The sequence below is a fragment of the Protomyctophum parallelum genome (assembly GCF_964188405.1).
Source record: "Protomyctophum parallelum genome assembly, chromosome: 7".
Lineage (NCBI taxonomy): Eukaryota > Metazoa > Chordata > Actinopteri > Myctophiformes > Myctophidae > Protomyctophum > Protomyctophum parallelum.
This window is the reverse complement of record NC_139705.1, coordinates 29,501,998-29,519,652: the sequence shown is the minus strand read 5'-3', so window position 1 is coordinate 29,519,652 and position 17,655 is coordinate 29,501,998. Positions and strand designations below refer to the sequence as shown.

The 17,655-nt window shown below is 43.9% G+C and overlaps 1 protein-coding gene across 1 annotated transcript in view; it reads right to left on the bottom strand.

Annotated features, from left to right (window-relative positions):
• Positions 1-17,655, bottom strand: part of LOC310862010 (metabotropic glutamate receptor 7-like) — a gene marked incomplete at its 5' end in the record, with an annotated part of 184,899 nt that overhangs the window by 97,594 nt on the left and 69,650 nt on the right. Inside the window, 2 exons of the mRNA XM_083769746.1 lie at positions 3,328-3,482; positions 5,885-6,020. Coding sequence (XP_083625872.1) covers positions 3,328-3,482; positions 5,885-6,020 — 291 coding nt within the window. The remainder of the gene's footprint in view (positions 1-3,327; positions 3,483-5,884; positions 6,021-17,655) is intronic.

Here is a 17,655-nt window from a genome sequence, read left to right as displayed (position 1 = left end):
CAGCAACCGTTACTGCCGAACGTAACGGCATTATTGTAACGCGTTATTTACGTTACGTTACGTCCCAACACTGGTCACAGACACACAAATCCTTGTAACGCATACACACTAGACTAGACACTACACAGAAAACGCCGGTTGAATGAAAATTATAATACCAGTACCACACGCTACAATGGCAAATGCGGATATTGTGTAAGGCTTAAGCCATTTGTGATTTTTTTTGTTAAATACCTCTTGTGCATTGCACTGCACATAGGCTACAGCAGCCTTACTGAATAGCATCTCAATGTGCTTACTGAGGCTGAAAGCACTTTAAGTTAATCCATCCTTTTTTTTTGTTCAAAATGGCCAGATGTGAGGTAAATCATTTTACTGATAGTTTCTCTTTGTGAGGCTGAGCTTTGTTTGCTTGCCAATGTTGAAGATGTTTTTGACATTATTTTTCTGTAATGTCAGTCTGGCAAAGGAGTGCAGTTGATTTACTTGAATACTGCCAAAATAGTATTGTTAACTAATGACTTTACGGTGTAAGAAGAGTGTACTCATTTTTTATTTGATTATTACAATACATATTGCACAGCACCATTTGTTTTGAAGGCAAGTTGAGGCTACAATAAAGATGCCTGTCAAAATTTCTGAACATGTTTTATTGTTCCACTACATTTCATAATGTTAGGAGGGAGTTGTCTTTTCTCTTACTGTGCGACAGAACAAAAAACCTTATTTTAAATCGTTTTTTATATTATTATTTTTAAAGTAAAGTAAAGTAAAGTAGTTACTTTCATAATTTAATGTAAAGTAAAGTAACAAATTCATTTTTTAGATAAGTAACTATAACTATAATTCTTTACTTTTTAAAAGTAACTTGAACAACACTGCTTTTGACAGCCTGTCACTCAAGACGGCCGTGGGCCTGCCTCTAAGTGCAAAGGCCGCGCCTCCTTGTTCTTTTGCGGCAGGATACATAAACAAGCCTCTGCCACACCACCAGGACAGGACACACTACCTCCTGAGCCACTGCCGCCCCACGATGTGTGACGGAAGTAAGGAAGAGGTCCAATTTCTGAGAGCCCATTGTTGTTGATCCAAAGCCCTCTATAGTCTTCAGGGTGGTGGGCAGGAACTTCAGTCCCTGCACCATCCACACTGTTATAGTATTTATTACAAGCCAGGACAGAATGTACTGCATGGATCGTACCGTACAAGGTCACAGTACGTTTTTCATGTTGATGAGAACAGAGATGAACAGTATGAGGCTGGCTGTCAGGTTGTGACTCCGTTTGGTTGAACACTAAATGGAAGAATAGCTCCACAACTGATGCTGCATGGTTGCCATAAAGGTTTGCAGCTTTTCAACCCAATATGGCCCCCTTTTTTCAATAAGTTTACAGCAACTACAAAGCATTCTACAAGCAAAACTTATATTGAGAGCATGTTGCATAAGATCTGGTCATCCCAGACGGTCATCGGCCGTCGAGCCGATTCTACTCTATGGCTCCGAGACATGGACACTTTCAAATAAATTAGAGAAACGGCTGGATGGCACTTACACCCGCCTTCTAATGAGAGCGCAAAATCTCTCTTGGAAGAGCAACCCATCGACTTCTCTAGACGGCAACCTTCACCGTGTCAATTCACTAGTCCGATCCAGAAGAACACAGTTTGCCGGCCACTGCTACAGAGCTGATCATGAGGTTATATCTTCTCTGGAAACCGGCCTCAAAGCAGACCAGAGGTATAAAACTGTCGTTCCCTTATGCCATTGCTATAGGGACACATGCATCAGTAAGCAGGAACTATAGACAGTGAGGCCACACATTAGTTAGTACCAGTAAGACACCTGTGGGCGAGGGCTGAGTGCATGCATCCGCCTGGGTGACAGCAGACCGCTGGGCGAGCACTGGAGCTTTGTAATGGTGGGTCAGATCAACATATCCGCCTGGTTTGTAATTGTCTAATGTAAATCTCAAAGAAAGATGTGTAAGCAATGAGATTTTGTAAAAACTGTTGTGTTTATGCTAGTTGTTTTCCTTCTGGTCCCAGTCAGAGATCATAAAACAAAGACCAGTCACACATCTCAAAATAAAATGAACGGAATCGGATCGGGAGCAAAAAACGTGATCGGGACATCCCTACTACAGATAGTTAAGAATTGGACAGGGAGGTCATGCCATAATTAAACTGTATGTCTAACTCTGTCTACTGACATTAAATCCTACAATAGGACTGTGTGCATATCCCATCGAGACCTGAGGTTAGTTCTCACACTACCAAGATATCCAACACAGTACAAGCTCGCAGCGTGGTACAAAGTGACAAACGTGAGCGTGTAGATCTGCTATTGTTGAATAGCCAACGCTGGGAAAAAAAAAAAATGACACAGATGCATTCCCGGTTTTAAAAGGATATGGCAGTCTTTATAGCTTGAGAGGCGGCTTATCGTCCTGAATGATTGTCCTGCCTCGAAGTCCTCTCTCTCTCTCTCTCTCTCTCTCTCTCTCTCTCTCTCTCTCCCCCCCCCCCCCCCCCCCCCCCCCAACAGCTGAATCATCAAAGGAGAACATGTGATAATGACTAATACAAAGCTCAGTGTCCTGTGGCTGATTTCAGTGATTCATGGAGGAATAAAACCATTCCTCCATCCCTGGTTACACATTGTTCTGACCAGACCTTCCTCGTTAAATAGGAACCTATTGTTATCGGCAGGTTTGTAATTACCGTATAGCAAATGCAATAATAGGGCTTTACAAAGTTGTCTTTTGCCGCATCCTTTTGTGTGTGTGTGTGTGTGTGTGTGTGTGTGTATGTGCATGTGTGTGAACGTGCGTGCGTGCGGTGTCGTGCACAGGGGTGTCAGAGGACTAATGCTGTGTGAGGGTAGTGCATGCGTGTGCACGTTGCTTACACAATGACAGTGTGCATGTAGATGTAAGGCAATTACACGTTGTGTGTGTGTGTGTGTGTGTGTGTGTGTCCTAACTGTATGGTGACGTATTTCCAGCGAAACAAGTGAATCAGGTGAAGAAGAAAAAAAGATGGCTTACAAATTCTTGGTATAAATGGTAAACGGTGCATTTATATAGCGCCTTTATCCAAGGGGCTTTACATAGATTGTGCATTACATTCACCCATTCATACACCGATTGAGGCGGAAGCCATGCAAGGTACCAACCAGCACATCAGGAGCAATTTGGGGTTCAGTGACACTTTGACATGTAGACAGGTGGAGCCGGGATTCGAACCGCTGACCCATGGGTCATTGGACGACCTGCTCTACCTCCTGAGCCACAGCCGCCCGGGGATAAAACTTTAAATACACAGTACCTTTAATGGAGGAGCGTTTGGGCAGTATGGTGATGGCCCCCGCCGCCACCTCCTCTAGCTGCCACACGGGGCCGCTCTTGGCCCCCCAGCTGTCCGACCCGATCCACTGGAAGTGTCCTGCCTGGTTGGCCTGCTTGGTGGCGTTCAGGACCCCCCTGGAACGACATCACCCATGTGTCAATCACTGAGGGGGAGGGGGACCCCCCTGGAACGACATCACCCATGTGTCAATCACTGAGGGGGGAGGGGGACCCCCCTGGAACGACATCACCCATGTGTCAATCACTGAGGGGGGAGGGGGACCCCCCTGGAACGACATCACCCATGTGTCAATCACTGAGGGGGGAGGGGGACCCCCCTGGAACGACATCATCCATGTGTCAATCACGAAGAGGAACAGTATTCATATCAAGAACATCCATACTAACATCCATACTATAATAACGCCATGGTGAAACGTTCCTGTGGGGCGTCCTGCAACAGTGCTTCATAGGTACCCAGAACGTTTGGAGCATTTTATTTGTATTCCTTTTCCCGTGGGCGCGCACATGCACATGTCAATGTTTACAATATGGAGGTGGAGGGGGCGGCGGCCACTCATTCACCCTCCCAGTAACGGGGGAGGGGCGGGAGAGGGGTGGCGCTTACCGAAAGGTCCATTAGAGAATGTATAAGAATTTAGTTCTTATACAGAGTTATCTTATATAGTTATAAATAAGAGTTAATTTGATCAACGTTTGCCTGATGTTATCTCTCCTAATGGTACCAACAACCATTGGGGGAGGGGCTGTGCGTGACTGTAATTAAATTATGGCTGTGACATTTACTGTGCAGATGGTGCAGGTGATCGATGTAGCTTAGTTTCTCTTAAAAAAACAAAAACTACAAAGGTGAGAGAGCCTCTAAACAGATGGTCTGACTTCCTGCGACGATCGTGTATACCTGTCATGAACACTGTGTCTGTTGTCGCTAGCTGTTGTTACGCATCACGGCCCATCACACAAACACATTTAAGCGTATATATGTTTGGTTCGAGGCCATGTGGCTGAAACAATGCTTTATTTCCATAATATCCATATCTGACAGTGTACTGTGGTGGTGTTGGTGTATAAGTCTCCCAGTGTACAGAATATGTCTTTATTTCAATAATATCCATATCTGACAGTGTACTGTTGTGTTAGTGTATACGTCTCCCAGTGTACAGAATGTGTCTTTATTTCCATAATATCCATGTGTGACAGATATGGATATTATGTACTGTATTGTACAGTGTATAAGTGTCCCAGTTGACTATGATGTGTCTTCCTCTGCATGAGAATTAAAAGTAATGTTTGATTCTGTGTTGCTTTTACGCTTACGTTCTCCCCCGCGGGGGCGTCGTAAATGAAACAATATCTGTGTGTGTGTGTGTGTGTGTGTGTGTGTGTGTGTATGCTCGTGTGTGTGTATGCTCGTGTGTGTGTGTGTGTGTGGGGGGGGGGGGGTAAATGAAACAATTTATCTCTCCGCTCTGTGTTGTCATCTGTATTCCCTGTTCTCCTCCGAGACATGCTTTTTTTGTTCGGTGGAGACGTGTGGCGTGTGTGTGTGCGTGCGTGCGTGTGTGCGTGCGTGCGTCCTGCAACGCATGGTAAATCTGTCCTCGTGCTTCCAGCGAGGCTCTCAGAATAAAGACCTCAACGTGACGAGTCATCATCCAGCCGACTCTCAACAGCAGAGTTTCACTGCCGTCGACGACAGTGAAACTCGAGAGGCGCTTGATGATAGCCACGGCCAGAGCCATAAGAGTAATGGCTCGTACACACTGCACAATCGTTGCTCCGATTATGCTGTCGGGAACCATTTTTGGCGCTCGCCGACAAAACTCCCGATCTGCCGCAAGCTCACTCACTAACATCACTGTATGTCTTCCTCACCGTATGTCTTCCTCACTAACATCACTGTATGTCTTCCTCACTAACATCACTGTATGTCTTCCTCACTAACATCACTGTATGTCTTCCTCACAGTATGTCTTCCTCACTAACAACACTGCATGTCTTCCTCACAGTATGTCTTCCTAACTAACATCATTGTGATGTATCTTCCTCACAGTATGTCGATTTCCTCACAGTATGTCGTCCTCACATTATGCCGTCCTCACAGTATGTCTTCATCACAGTATGTCTTCCTCACATTATGTCTTCCTCACATTATGTCTTCCGCACATTATGTCTTCCTCACAGTATGTCTTCCTCACAGTATGTCTTCATCACAGTATGTCTTCCTCACATTATGTCTTCCTCACATTATGTCTTCCTCACAGTATGTCTTCCTCACATTATGTCTTCCTCACAGTATGTATTCCTCACATTATGTCTTCCTCACATTATGTCTTCCTCACAGTATGTATTCCTCACATTATGTCTTCCTCACATTATGTCTTCCTCACAGTATGTATTCCTCACAGTATGTATTCCTCACATTATGTCTTCCTCACATTATGTCTTCCTCACAGTATGTATTCCTCACATTATGTCTTCCTCACATTGTCTTCCTCACAGTATGTCTTCCTCACCGTATGTCTTCCTCGCTGGCGAACACGATGATGGCTCTGGAGCTGGGCGTCTCCAGCAGCTGTTGAACGGCTCTGTCGTAATCCTCCTGTTTGGAGTTGTGAGGAATCTTCACTGACTGAGAGACGCAGATCCCACCTTTTAGAGAGAGAGAGAGATATGATGAGGCCTCTGTGGGATGAGAGACGCACACACAGACACAAACACACACACACACACACACACACACACACACGCACACACACACGCACGCACACGCACACGCACACAAAGCGCAAAGCCTGAAGTCACAATAGCTGATCTTTTTTTTCATGGAAATCACAAGCATATGGAAGTGGCAGACACTCAAACAGAAAGTTAAATAGGGGAGGGGGATGTTGGCACCTCCGTCACACTCTACGCTATAGGCTCTGTGTTTTCTTTGCCAAACAAATAGATGTGTGCGTACCATAATAGCTTCATGCCTGGTGCATTTGCATCGAGGCACGTTACTTATCATCTGGAAGCCGCGAGTGGAGTGGAAGGAAGACTCTATTTGCATTAACAACAATCACAAAGCACCGAAGAGGAACGGCAGACGACATGTCGAACAGTATACACCAGTACTACGTCTCCTATTCAGTTTAATTCAGAGGGAAATCACTTCACTAATCCAACCCTCCTGTCAGATTTATTTAAAGCCATCATCAACAACCTGTCACCGCTGGGCACAGTCAGAAAACCAATCGAAATGCAGATAACATGACGTGTTGTGCCAACGTATTGAAAATGATCATAGTAATTAGGCGTTTTTCAAAAATGTTTCAAATACCTATAGGCCTAATGACAAAATAGCGATCTCAGAAAGGCGGTTATAAGCCTCTGTTGCGCGCGCACGCACGCGCACGAACGCACGCGCACACACACGCGCACACACACACACACACACACACACACACACACACACACACACACACACACACACACACACACACACACACACACACACACACACACACACACACACACACACACACACACACACACACACACACACACACACACACACACACACACACACACACACGCTGCGACGTGTTGTGAGCTTGTAAATCTGCTATTTTCAGCATGCAACCAAGTGTAAAATGACTTATACTGGATCTCTTGTCCACTAGTCCCTTCCTAACATTTTAGTCTAGTTTTTATTTGTTGTCTTCATCATAGCTTCATTTTCGTTTTCATTTAGTTTCCATTCAGATTTCGTCAGTGAAAAGTGAAAAAAGGTAGTCGACGAACATTTTTTGTCATTGTATTAGTCGACGAAATCAACGCTGCACCTCGACAGACAGGTGATTAAACGTAATCATTTTCCAGACAGCCACACAGCCTCTAATTAGTTTGTACAGGATGAAAGCTAGTGATTTGCTTCCGCGTGTCACTAATTGCTTATTAGATAATTCACCTGCTCGGTGGCTGCGTTGTCCTTGAGGAAACATTGATTCAGGTATTTTTAGACTTTCCATAATCCATGTCCGTCTGTGCTGCGAAAAACTACAGGCTGTAAAATTAGCTCATTTGCGGCTGTCAAGTTGTTTAAGGTCATGTTTTTAGATGTTAGCTGGCTAGCTTAGCGCACTCTGTCTGAACGCATAGACAGAGACTAGCAAAGTGTTTTTTAGATGTTAGCCAGCTAGCCTAGCGCACTCTGTCTGAGTGCATAGACATTTACTGAAGTACTGCACTGTCAAGTAATGCAATTTGGAGGCAATTTCACTTCACTGGAGTATTTCCATTTTTCTGATCATCTCGGAGGCAAATATTGTACCTTTACTCCACTACAATTATTTGTAGTGGAGGCCTAAATATTTTGATTATTAGGCCTATAATGGTCGGCAATGGCCGGCCGCGCGATGACTCTCTGTCTCTCTCTCTCTGCCAAATGTAGACACACATGATAATAAACCAGTATAGAGCGTATGGGGTTACAGAGCAACATAACCTTTTGAAGCAGTTTGGGCAAACAGACCAGACTGTGTGTCATAGGCCTACTAACGATGTCTTTATCCAAAGCAACGTGCAGTCGTCCTGAGTCAACAGCCGTGCTCCATCCAAACCAATTATAATTCCTACCAATTCCCAGCTCTCTCTCTCTCTCTCTCTCTCCCCCTCTCCCCCCCTCCCCCCCTCCCCCCCCTCCCCCCCTCCCTCCCTCCCTCCCACCCACCCACCAGATAACCTTTCAGTTCGGTGTCTCCCGGAATATATAGAGAAACGGGGAAAGAAACTCCCGGTCTTAATTGCCCGGTCTCCTCAGGCTCATTACTTTGATATAAACATCTTTTTAGCTGGCATTGCACATGTCCTGTGTTTACCGTAACACATCTTTAAAGGCATCACATCGCTAAATGGATGGGGCCAAATCCTCTGTGTGCCTTCTGCTCACAACTCTGCAAACTGCAGATCAATTAGAATTGTTTATTCTGGCTGCAGCTCCAGCCTGGACGATACTTAGGAGATATTGCGCTTGTCCCGAAAAACATGAAAAACACTAAAACCAATCGTCCTCGCTGTGCTGTTAGTGTGTACAACAGTCTGGATAGCGCTCTCCAAGGGATTTGGTCGACTAAAATGTATTTTGGCGGTGCCTTGATCGGTCGTAATGGCAGATTTTACAATTGGTTGCATGTTGAAAATAGCAGATCTACAAGCTCACAACAGCATGCAGAAAAAGGGTTTTAGTTCTACTGGATCTCTACTCCACTAGTCCCTCCCTAACATTTAGTTCTACTGCATCTCTTCTCCACTAGTCCCTCCCTGACATTTTGTTGTACTGGATCTCTTCTCTAATAGTCCCTCCCTAACATTTAGTTCTACTGGATCTCTTCTGCAGAATCTGCAGTAGTCCCTTCATAACATTCTACTGGATCTCTTCTCCACTAGTCCCTCCTTACATTTAGTTCAACCTGATTTGTGCACTAGTCCCTCCCTAACATTTTAGACTAATTGTAATTTCAGAATCGGTACCGGCAGATATGACCCTGCAAATAATAGGAGGTCATAATTTCATAATCGTGCACCCCTACTTATTACCTCAGCGATCTGCCTCCGCTATATAAACCTGTGCTCGGTATAAATTGGGAGGATTCATCTCTGATGAAATAACAATAATGTGAATTAAGTTCACAGGCACACCAAATAATCAAACATGGAGCCTATACCTACTGCCTATGTATGAGAGATATTCCTCAGTTAGATATGCACAGTACCCTGCTAGGAGACACACGTGGATAACCTCGGCATTATTTCTCACATGCTGGCCAAAGCGCTCTATTAATACCCATGATTTACATGAATTAGCAATGAGCCAGCTGTGTAACACGGCCCAGTGCCAACACAGAAGCCCCGAGCATGTACCTGTACCTATGGTGCATCTCCATTAGACACTTAACCTCTTTAACCTTACGATTACAATGGAGACATTTAGCAGATGCTCTTAATCCAGAGCGACATACACTGTCGTACAGTAAGCAAGAACACCACATGGTAATACATCAAATACATAGAAATAGTCATCAAGAATCATAAGGAAGGCCCCGGGAGGTTAGCTCAACCGTCTGAGCACCCAGGCTGCTGAGCCAGCCGGACGGCGTGCCGCGGATCCCGACGGCCGTCGCGGATCCCGACGGCCTTTGCCTGTTTGGTTCCATTTGTACACTCTCTGAGCTACAGACTCATAAGGGTCCAGATTTGGTTCCAAACTATTATTTAGCTGGGGACCCCCTGGAACTCCCCCATGGACCCCTGGTGGTCCCCGGACCCCACTTTGGGAACCAATAATCTAAATGACATAAGTTGAGCCTTTGCATACGCCTGTAAGATCGTTAAGGCTAGAGCAAGCACTATGGTAAGGACTATTGTTAGGGGACTGTAAGGGCTTTGCTATAGTGCACCGGTTAACAAACACTGGGTACGTCACTAGTTGTAAATTAAGTAATGCAGCTGTTTAACAGCAATTCAACTGTTGAGAGCGTAAATTGAAATGGTTACAATTAACCTCTCCATCATTTAGCCATGGGGACCTCGTGGAACCCCCCCAAGGTCCACTGGTGGTCCCCGCACCACTGGTTGAAAACCACTGCTCTACTTCTACACCCAAATCTGTCCGCCAAAAATTGCCGATCTACAAGCTCACACAACGTGTATTATGAGCTTGTTGTGAGCTTGTAGATCCCCCCCAGCCTGCCCTCCACCCACGAGGCCTTCATTCCCTCACCGAACCACCACATTCTCCCCCTACCCTACTCCTCCTTTCCCACAGCCTCCAACCACCTACTACGTAGCCACACCTAATACTGCCCCCCCCCACAGAACTGAGGCCCCAGGGGGGATTCCATAATGCTGCAATTATATTTATCACCTCCGGAGTGGAGAGGAAAGGGGCAAGGCAGCCTGCACCACAGCGCATGAGCGCAGGCATGAGAGCACTACATTGCACGTGCACACACACAGAGGCAGGGGAGAACCGAGCAGCGCGCGCAGGCATGAGAGCACTACATTGCACGTGCACACACACAGAGGCAGGGGAGAACCGAGCACGCACGCACGCACGCACGCACGCACGCACGCACGCACGCACACACGCACACACGCACACACGCACACACACACACACACACACACACACACACACACACACACACACACACACACACACACACACACACACACACACACACACACATACACACACACACACACACACACACACACACACACACACAGCCATTCCTAGCTGCTCTGTCGCTGCGGGCTGTGTGGAAAAAAAACTTGTAGCGCTTTTCTATTACTCAAAGTTCATTCATTTAATTGTATACTTAAAATAATATACTTAAAACTGGTAAAATCGGATTTTGCTGCTATGATGTTGAGCAAATTTGCACATAATTGTAATTGTACTGCTAATGTGGTAATGTAATGCAAATGCAAATAGCAAAGCTAATATTAGTTAGATGGCTAAAGTGATTATGAATATTATTTTCTTTTGGTGGGAGGATGCATGGCTGATTCTGTGTGTGAAGTCACACCTGGTAGCCGGGGCCAAATATTAAAAGCAGACAACCTATCCAGTATTCATCTTGTAACTCCTTCTAAGTGTAATGCATGGTCTCATCCACTCATAGTTAACAGTTTTTGTATTGTTGTGATTGAAATGTACTGAAATTCTGCAAACTGTTAATAAATACTTCAATCAATCAATCAATCAATCAATCAATGTATTCTAATTCTAGCCTGGGTGTAATCTCACAAAAATGTTTTAGGTAATTCCGGTATTCCGGGACTTTAACCTATTTAGACCTGATTTAAAAACATTCACTTTGAAAGAATATATATTCAAAGATTTACGTGTCCTTTTTACGATTTTTCAAAAATAGCAGACCTACAAGCTCGTAGCGTGCCACTCGGTGGCGCGCAATGAGCTTGTAGATCTCTCTAGAAGCGTTTATATTCCAAGAAAGTCAGAAATGAAGACAGAACATTGACCGCTTTGATCAAAACCATGGAGAGCGCCGTAGATTTAGAGAGAAGAGACCCCTTTGCTATCATTAAATGTGTGTACTACATTCAGTTTTTTTCCACAGTTCTAACGAGAGATGGATGAAAACATGCTGATGGCAGCTGGCTTCAATCAATTCCAGGGAGAGGTCTTTTTTTCACTCCCTTCAAATTAGCTTACATTTGTGATCAAATAGAAACAAACTGTATCCCGTTTCCACTTGACTCTGGACTGAACCAATGTAGAAAGTTCGCCCAAACAAGGCCAAGAGAGATGAGATGAGAGAGAGAAGGAATGGGGAAATTCACAAAGAAATCAATAGTGGCTGTACCACACACACACACACACACACACACACACACACACACACACACACACACACACACACACACACACACACACACACACACACACACACACACACACACACACACACACACACACACACACACACACACACACACACACACACCCTCACACACACACACACACACACACACACAGGCCTGGGATAATGGGTGGGCAGCTAACCCCGATTGCATTAGTCTACTGCATGGTTCTCCTTGAAGTGGAGAAGACACTAATGCATCTGACATTTCACTGCATCCAAGTATGTGCACGCACGCACGCACGCACACACACACACACACACACACATAACCCGTACGATCCACCGTTCAGGCAGAAACCTTGTATCGCCAAATTCCAATCTTTTATTTTTGTTGTTTCTATCGTTTTAATTCCCCACTTCCATCATACAGAAAGTCCAGAAAAAAAGTAATGCGGACGGCCTTCCTTAGTTCCTTTATCATTGTACGTATGTTTGTCCAGCACCTATAGTTTTGGTAGTCTCGTGTAGCCAGACAACTATTCCACAACCTACAAATGCTATTATAGAGACTGGTACACCAAAATACGAGCAGGGAAGCTGCCATTTCTGTTCACGAACATTACATCATTATTTTTTATATACATTTCTGCTCCAAGCTGTATATGCTTAGATGATTTCTATTTATGTTAGGATAAATTTGGGCGAGTGTAAAGACGAAACGGAAGTGGGGAGGAGGCTTCACTTTAAGGCTTACTCACAATCAGACCTTCCGTGCTCAGTCAAGACTATATTTTTGGGAATGTATAAAATATTGGTAACCCCTATGTAGGTCTTTGATCAGAGTCCCAAAGACAACTGTACTTGGCGGCTGGCTATTTGTCCATTAACGGCACGTCTCTCCACTGAAAAAAGCCGATCTACAAGCTCACGACTGCTGATCTACAAGCGGCACGCTGTGCGCCATTATTCCGACGGCGCGTTGGTCCGACTCGCCCCATCACCAACCCTGTCCCTGTAACCCTAACCGCACGTAAAGCCACGTTGTCCAACTAAAGCGCCGTTGGAATTACTGTACGAGCGGATCCCTGTTGGGACGTGTTACGGCGCCACGTAGATGCTAAATGTTGGTCTATTATGACATGGCCATGCAGTAAAGGGTTCATGTGTTTGTAATTTCAGTATAATTCAACACACCGACCTCACCTGGGCAATTAAATAAATCTGATTCTGAATCTACTGTCTACTGCACGGTGAAACACACATGCTTCATATAGATACTGTGTGTTAAGCTGACCAAAGTAGACTATGTAGGACTGTATGTGATTTGGTTGTTATAATAGTTCAAATCATTGAAGACAGGTGTGTGGGGAAGGAAGCTACAGAACACATATAGTTTAAATCATTGAAGACAGGTGTGTGGGGCAGGTAGCTACAGAACACACAGCCTTTGATCTTATCAATGTACAGCTCATGGTCCTATGGGTATGTATGCTGTTGCGTAATCTGTGATTTATTTAAAGACATGAATCCTTGGTGTTTTGGAGCCTTTCCATTTATAATTCTCATTCAGCTTGCGTGTAAAAGCAAAATGTTTTTATTTCCCCGCCGACTGCGTCGCTGGAGGACCTCCTTTCCTGATATAATTCTCATTCGGTTTCCGTGCAAAAGCAAAATGTTTTCATTTTCCCCCCGACTGCGTCTCAGCAGCAAAGGATGAGTCAACACAAGTGAGCGCCTCTAAGCTGGTCGTCTCTCATCGGCAGCAGCAGTAGCTACAACCTGTTTTGAAATACAAAGAAGTGTTTTATCTCTCTCACTCGCTCTCTCTGTCTCTTTGATACGGAACGACATCAGAGGAAAAGAACGAGCTAGTTAGATCGCAGCTTGTATCGAGTGAACAAACCTCCAAAGTAAGCACTAAATCAAATCAGCCCAACTTTTCCCCCCTTTTCGTTTTCATTTATTTCGTACACAACAAACCTGCTTCTTTTCCCAGTCCTTCTCTCTCACATCCTGAACACACTCCACAAACATCCTCTTAAACTTTTAATGGGTATAGTCTGCAGAGCTAAGATGAAATATTCATGGACGGCTCTGCTGGACTTTGCCCCAAGGGATATCATTAGCTTTCACTGTCCGTTTCACAAGGTTCCTCCACATATTGGTCAATCGGAGAGGAGATGGATGGAGAGTCACTGCCGAATGCCCATTGACTGCAAATGGACAGAGCTCTGTGTGTGTGTGTGTGTGTGTGTGTGTGTGTGTGTGTGTGGGGGGGGGGGGGGGGGGTATATAGAGGTCAGGGTGACAATCAGGGAGGCACTTTCCATTCGGTCAATAATGGTCAGTCAGTTGTGAACCAGAGTACTGAACCCACCAGTACTTCAAAGTCAAAGTAACGATAATCCTCGTAATGAGTGGACCACCATTAAAATGTGTACTTGAGTTAAGATACTTTTTGCCTTTTTTTCACCTTGGAAATATTGTGCGAATTAGAGCCTATATCTGTCGTTGGATGCTGTTAACCTTGATAAAAATACGTATACAGGCTAAAGAAAAGGCCACACATTCGTAGTCATGATGTCATGAAAACCAACGTTTCGACCTGCCATAGTATTCTTCAGGGAACACAAAAAAACGAACTAAGTAAAGCACGGACAATGAAACATTTACTTAACCCCATGCTCTGATTTCTGGGGGAAACTTCTGGCAAAAATAGCAGATCTACAAGCTCACAACGTGTGTTGTTGAGAAATGGATTAGTCACTGACCCAAAAGTATATTTCCCTGCTTACCGTAATGAAAGTATTGCATGATTACTAAGTGTTGCGCTGGCAAGAAACGGTCGTCTTAGAAAGCAAGGAAGCATTGATCAAATGGAATCAATTTCCGGTTAGTGCATTATGTATTTCTCGCTTCAAATGTTTTCCAAAACATTATTCAGAGCAACGTTTAACATTACGTGTGTGTGTGTGTGTGTGTGTGTGTGTGTGTGTGTGTGTGTGTGTGTGTGTGTGTGTGTTTTTGCATGGCTGCCATGTTGGATACGGCACAAAGGTGCTCTGGGTCTTTGATTGGACATATTGGTATGAGCCAATCAGGTGCTCTGGGTCTTTGATTGGACATATTGATATGAGCTAATCAGGTGCTCTGGGTCTTTGATTGGACATATTGATATGAGCCAATCAGGTGCTCTGAGTCTTTGATTAGACAGGTGCTCTGACTGAGGCCTCATGCACACGTATCAAACAAATGTTCTGTGCTCTGTCTGTGATTAATGGCTGCCACAATGTCACATGGTTTGACCAAACATTTGTGTTTGATGAGGCAGCAATCAAACACAAATGTTTGGTCAAACCATGTGACTCAAGGTTCAAGGTTTCTTTATTTTGTCTCCCAAGGGAGAAATTTGTCTTGGACCCCAAGGACCCGCCCTGCAGCATACAGATACATACAATACAATACACAATACAAGACAACAAAGGCACACAGTGACCCGTACAACATTAAAAAGACAGAAGAGGAATTAAAAACATCACCTCATAACCTTCGACCCCATTGGAATTGCATTGCGGCAGCCATGAAACACAGACGGAACAAGTATGGTCCTTTGATACTGTATGTGTGTATGAGGCCTGAGACTTTGATTAGACAGAAGTCCGTTATCGAGCCGAGTGGTCATTATCAAGAAATAGCACACGGCTGAATTCAGCGATTGGCCAATCAGAATCAAGCATTGGACCAAGCCGTATAGCTGGGTTCGCACTTGTAACGTTTTGGCTTTTGGTAACTAGTTTTTGAATTTTGGCATGGTGTTAGGTATGGGCATAAGGTTTCCATCACAAACTAATTTGGCTTTCCCCCTAGTGGTCGGTTTGCAATGAAACTACTATTAGATATGTCAGTATATGGTTGAAACCCCAAATAATTGGTAGAATACATTTTTCAATAGATTATGTTACTAGTGGGTGTGCTAAATAACATACTGAATTCTTACGAAAAACAACAATCTAGAAAGGCATCGTTTTCAAGATGGCGTCCACGATGGAGCTGCCGGGAGCTTTAAATGCCTATGGTTTCATTGCAAACCGACCACTAGGAGGCGAGCAAAATTAGTTTGCAATGGTTTTTCAAAACCTTATGACCATACCTAGCAGCAATTCAAAAAGCAGTTACCAAGTGCATAATTGTTATGATTTTTTTACGTGGCGCTGCCGGGAGCTAAAATGCCTATAAACTGTTTAGAGGGTATGCGCATGCTTAAAGTGAATGGCACATTGAGTGTCAAATCGACAGGAAAAGTGAGTTTAACATGGTGTAATGTTGTTTAATGCAATCATCATGCAATTTTCTGTTTGGATGCACGGGCTGTCAAGTCCAGAAAGTAGTTTTGCCACTCAGTAGGCATTCCTGCATAACTTCCGGGTTTGATGATGATGTAATGTGCATACCCTCTATTAACTGTAAATATTAAATGTAAAGAAATATAACAATTATGCACTTGGTAACTGCTCTTAACATTTTGGCATGCTGTTAGGTATGGTCATAAGGTTTTCAAAAACCATCGATGGATTAAATATACCAAAAGTAGTGTACTTTTACTCGAGTAAGGTTTTGAATACATGCCTTTTATTATTTCTACAATGTGGTATTGCTACAGTACTTAATAAATCAAAACTCAGAGTACTTCTTCCTGTGATGAGGTATGGTACCGTCGCATGCAGCTCACAGAGCAAAGAGTTGGACTTTGGCAGTATCTGTAAAATAAGTTTATGTCAGAAAAGAAGTTAGTCCAACAACGGATAATATAATATAATAAAGCAGTTCATGTCAGAAAATAAGTTAGTCCAACAACAGAGAATATAAAATAATAAGTCAAACAACAGAGAATATAAAATAATAAGTCATTCTCCTATGCTGCCTCGACCACTGACTATATATCATTCTCCATCGTTTATACCTAGAGGCAACAAAGCAGTCTCACGATTAATAATTAATCCTAAACCACAGTAATAATTCATTCAGATACAATGAACCGCCAATGATACAGAACTGACCTGCTGTGGGCCAATGTGTCTTTTTTATTGTTTTTCTCTCTTTTTTTTATTGTTATTGTTTTGATATTAATTAGGAGAGGCATCCATCCGCAGTGTTGGGAAAGTTCACTTTCTACTTGAACTAGTTCAGTTCACAGTTCACAAATAAAAAAAATCACACCAGTGTGAACCAAGTGGTGCAACTCCCGTCTATTAGTTCTCTGTATCGTTCCAATTTGTATCATTCCAATTTCTTCTCTGTATCGTTTGCGTCCAGCAGGTGGCAGCCATGTCACATACTTCTGTCGTTCCAATTGCACGCATGCGCACACCACTCGTGCTCACACAGGTTACAGGTACATCACAGGTACACAGCTACAGTTCATAGTTCAAAATCAACATTCAAAATGTTGAACTAAAGTTCATGTTTACAAAAATGCACGGCAAATTCGCCATTGTAAACAATGGGACTTTTTTTGCGATGACGTCATCAAAACGTGTCTCATAGAGTCATATCCCATTCTGTCCGGTGGATTGCCCGTATGACTTCAAACTGATTAAAAACGTGGAGTAAACAATGAAAACATAACTCGGGCAACTCGCGAATCGCAGGGAAAGTGTTCTATAATTAATTAACTTGGACAACTCGTGAATAGAAGTCAATGTGTTAAGGCCTGTTTAGATGGAAATCTGGCACACATTCTTGAACGAAGTGAACTGTCAGAGACTGACGTAAACACATGCCCAGAATCAACGCACCATACACACGCAATAACTTCCATCAAGCAGAAATACAGTAACTTCGGTTCACGTTCACCGAACATTTTAACGGGTTCGTGAACGATCATTCTTTGAACACGTTCAGGGACAATA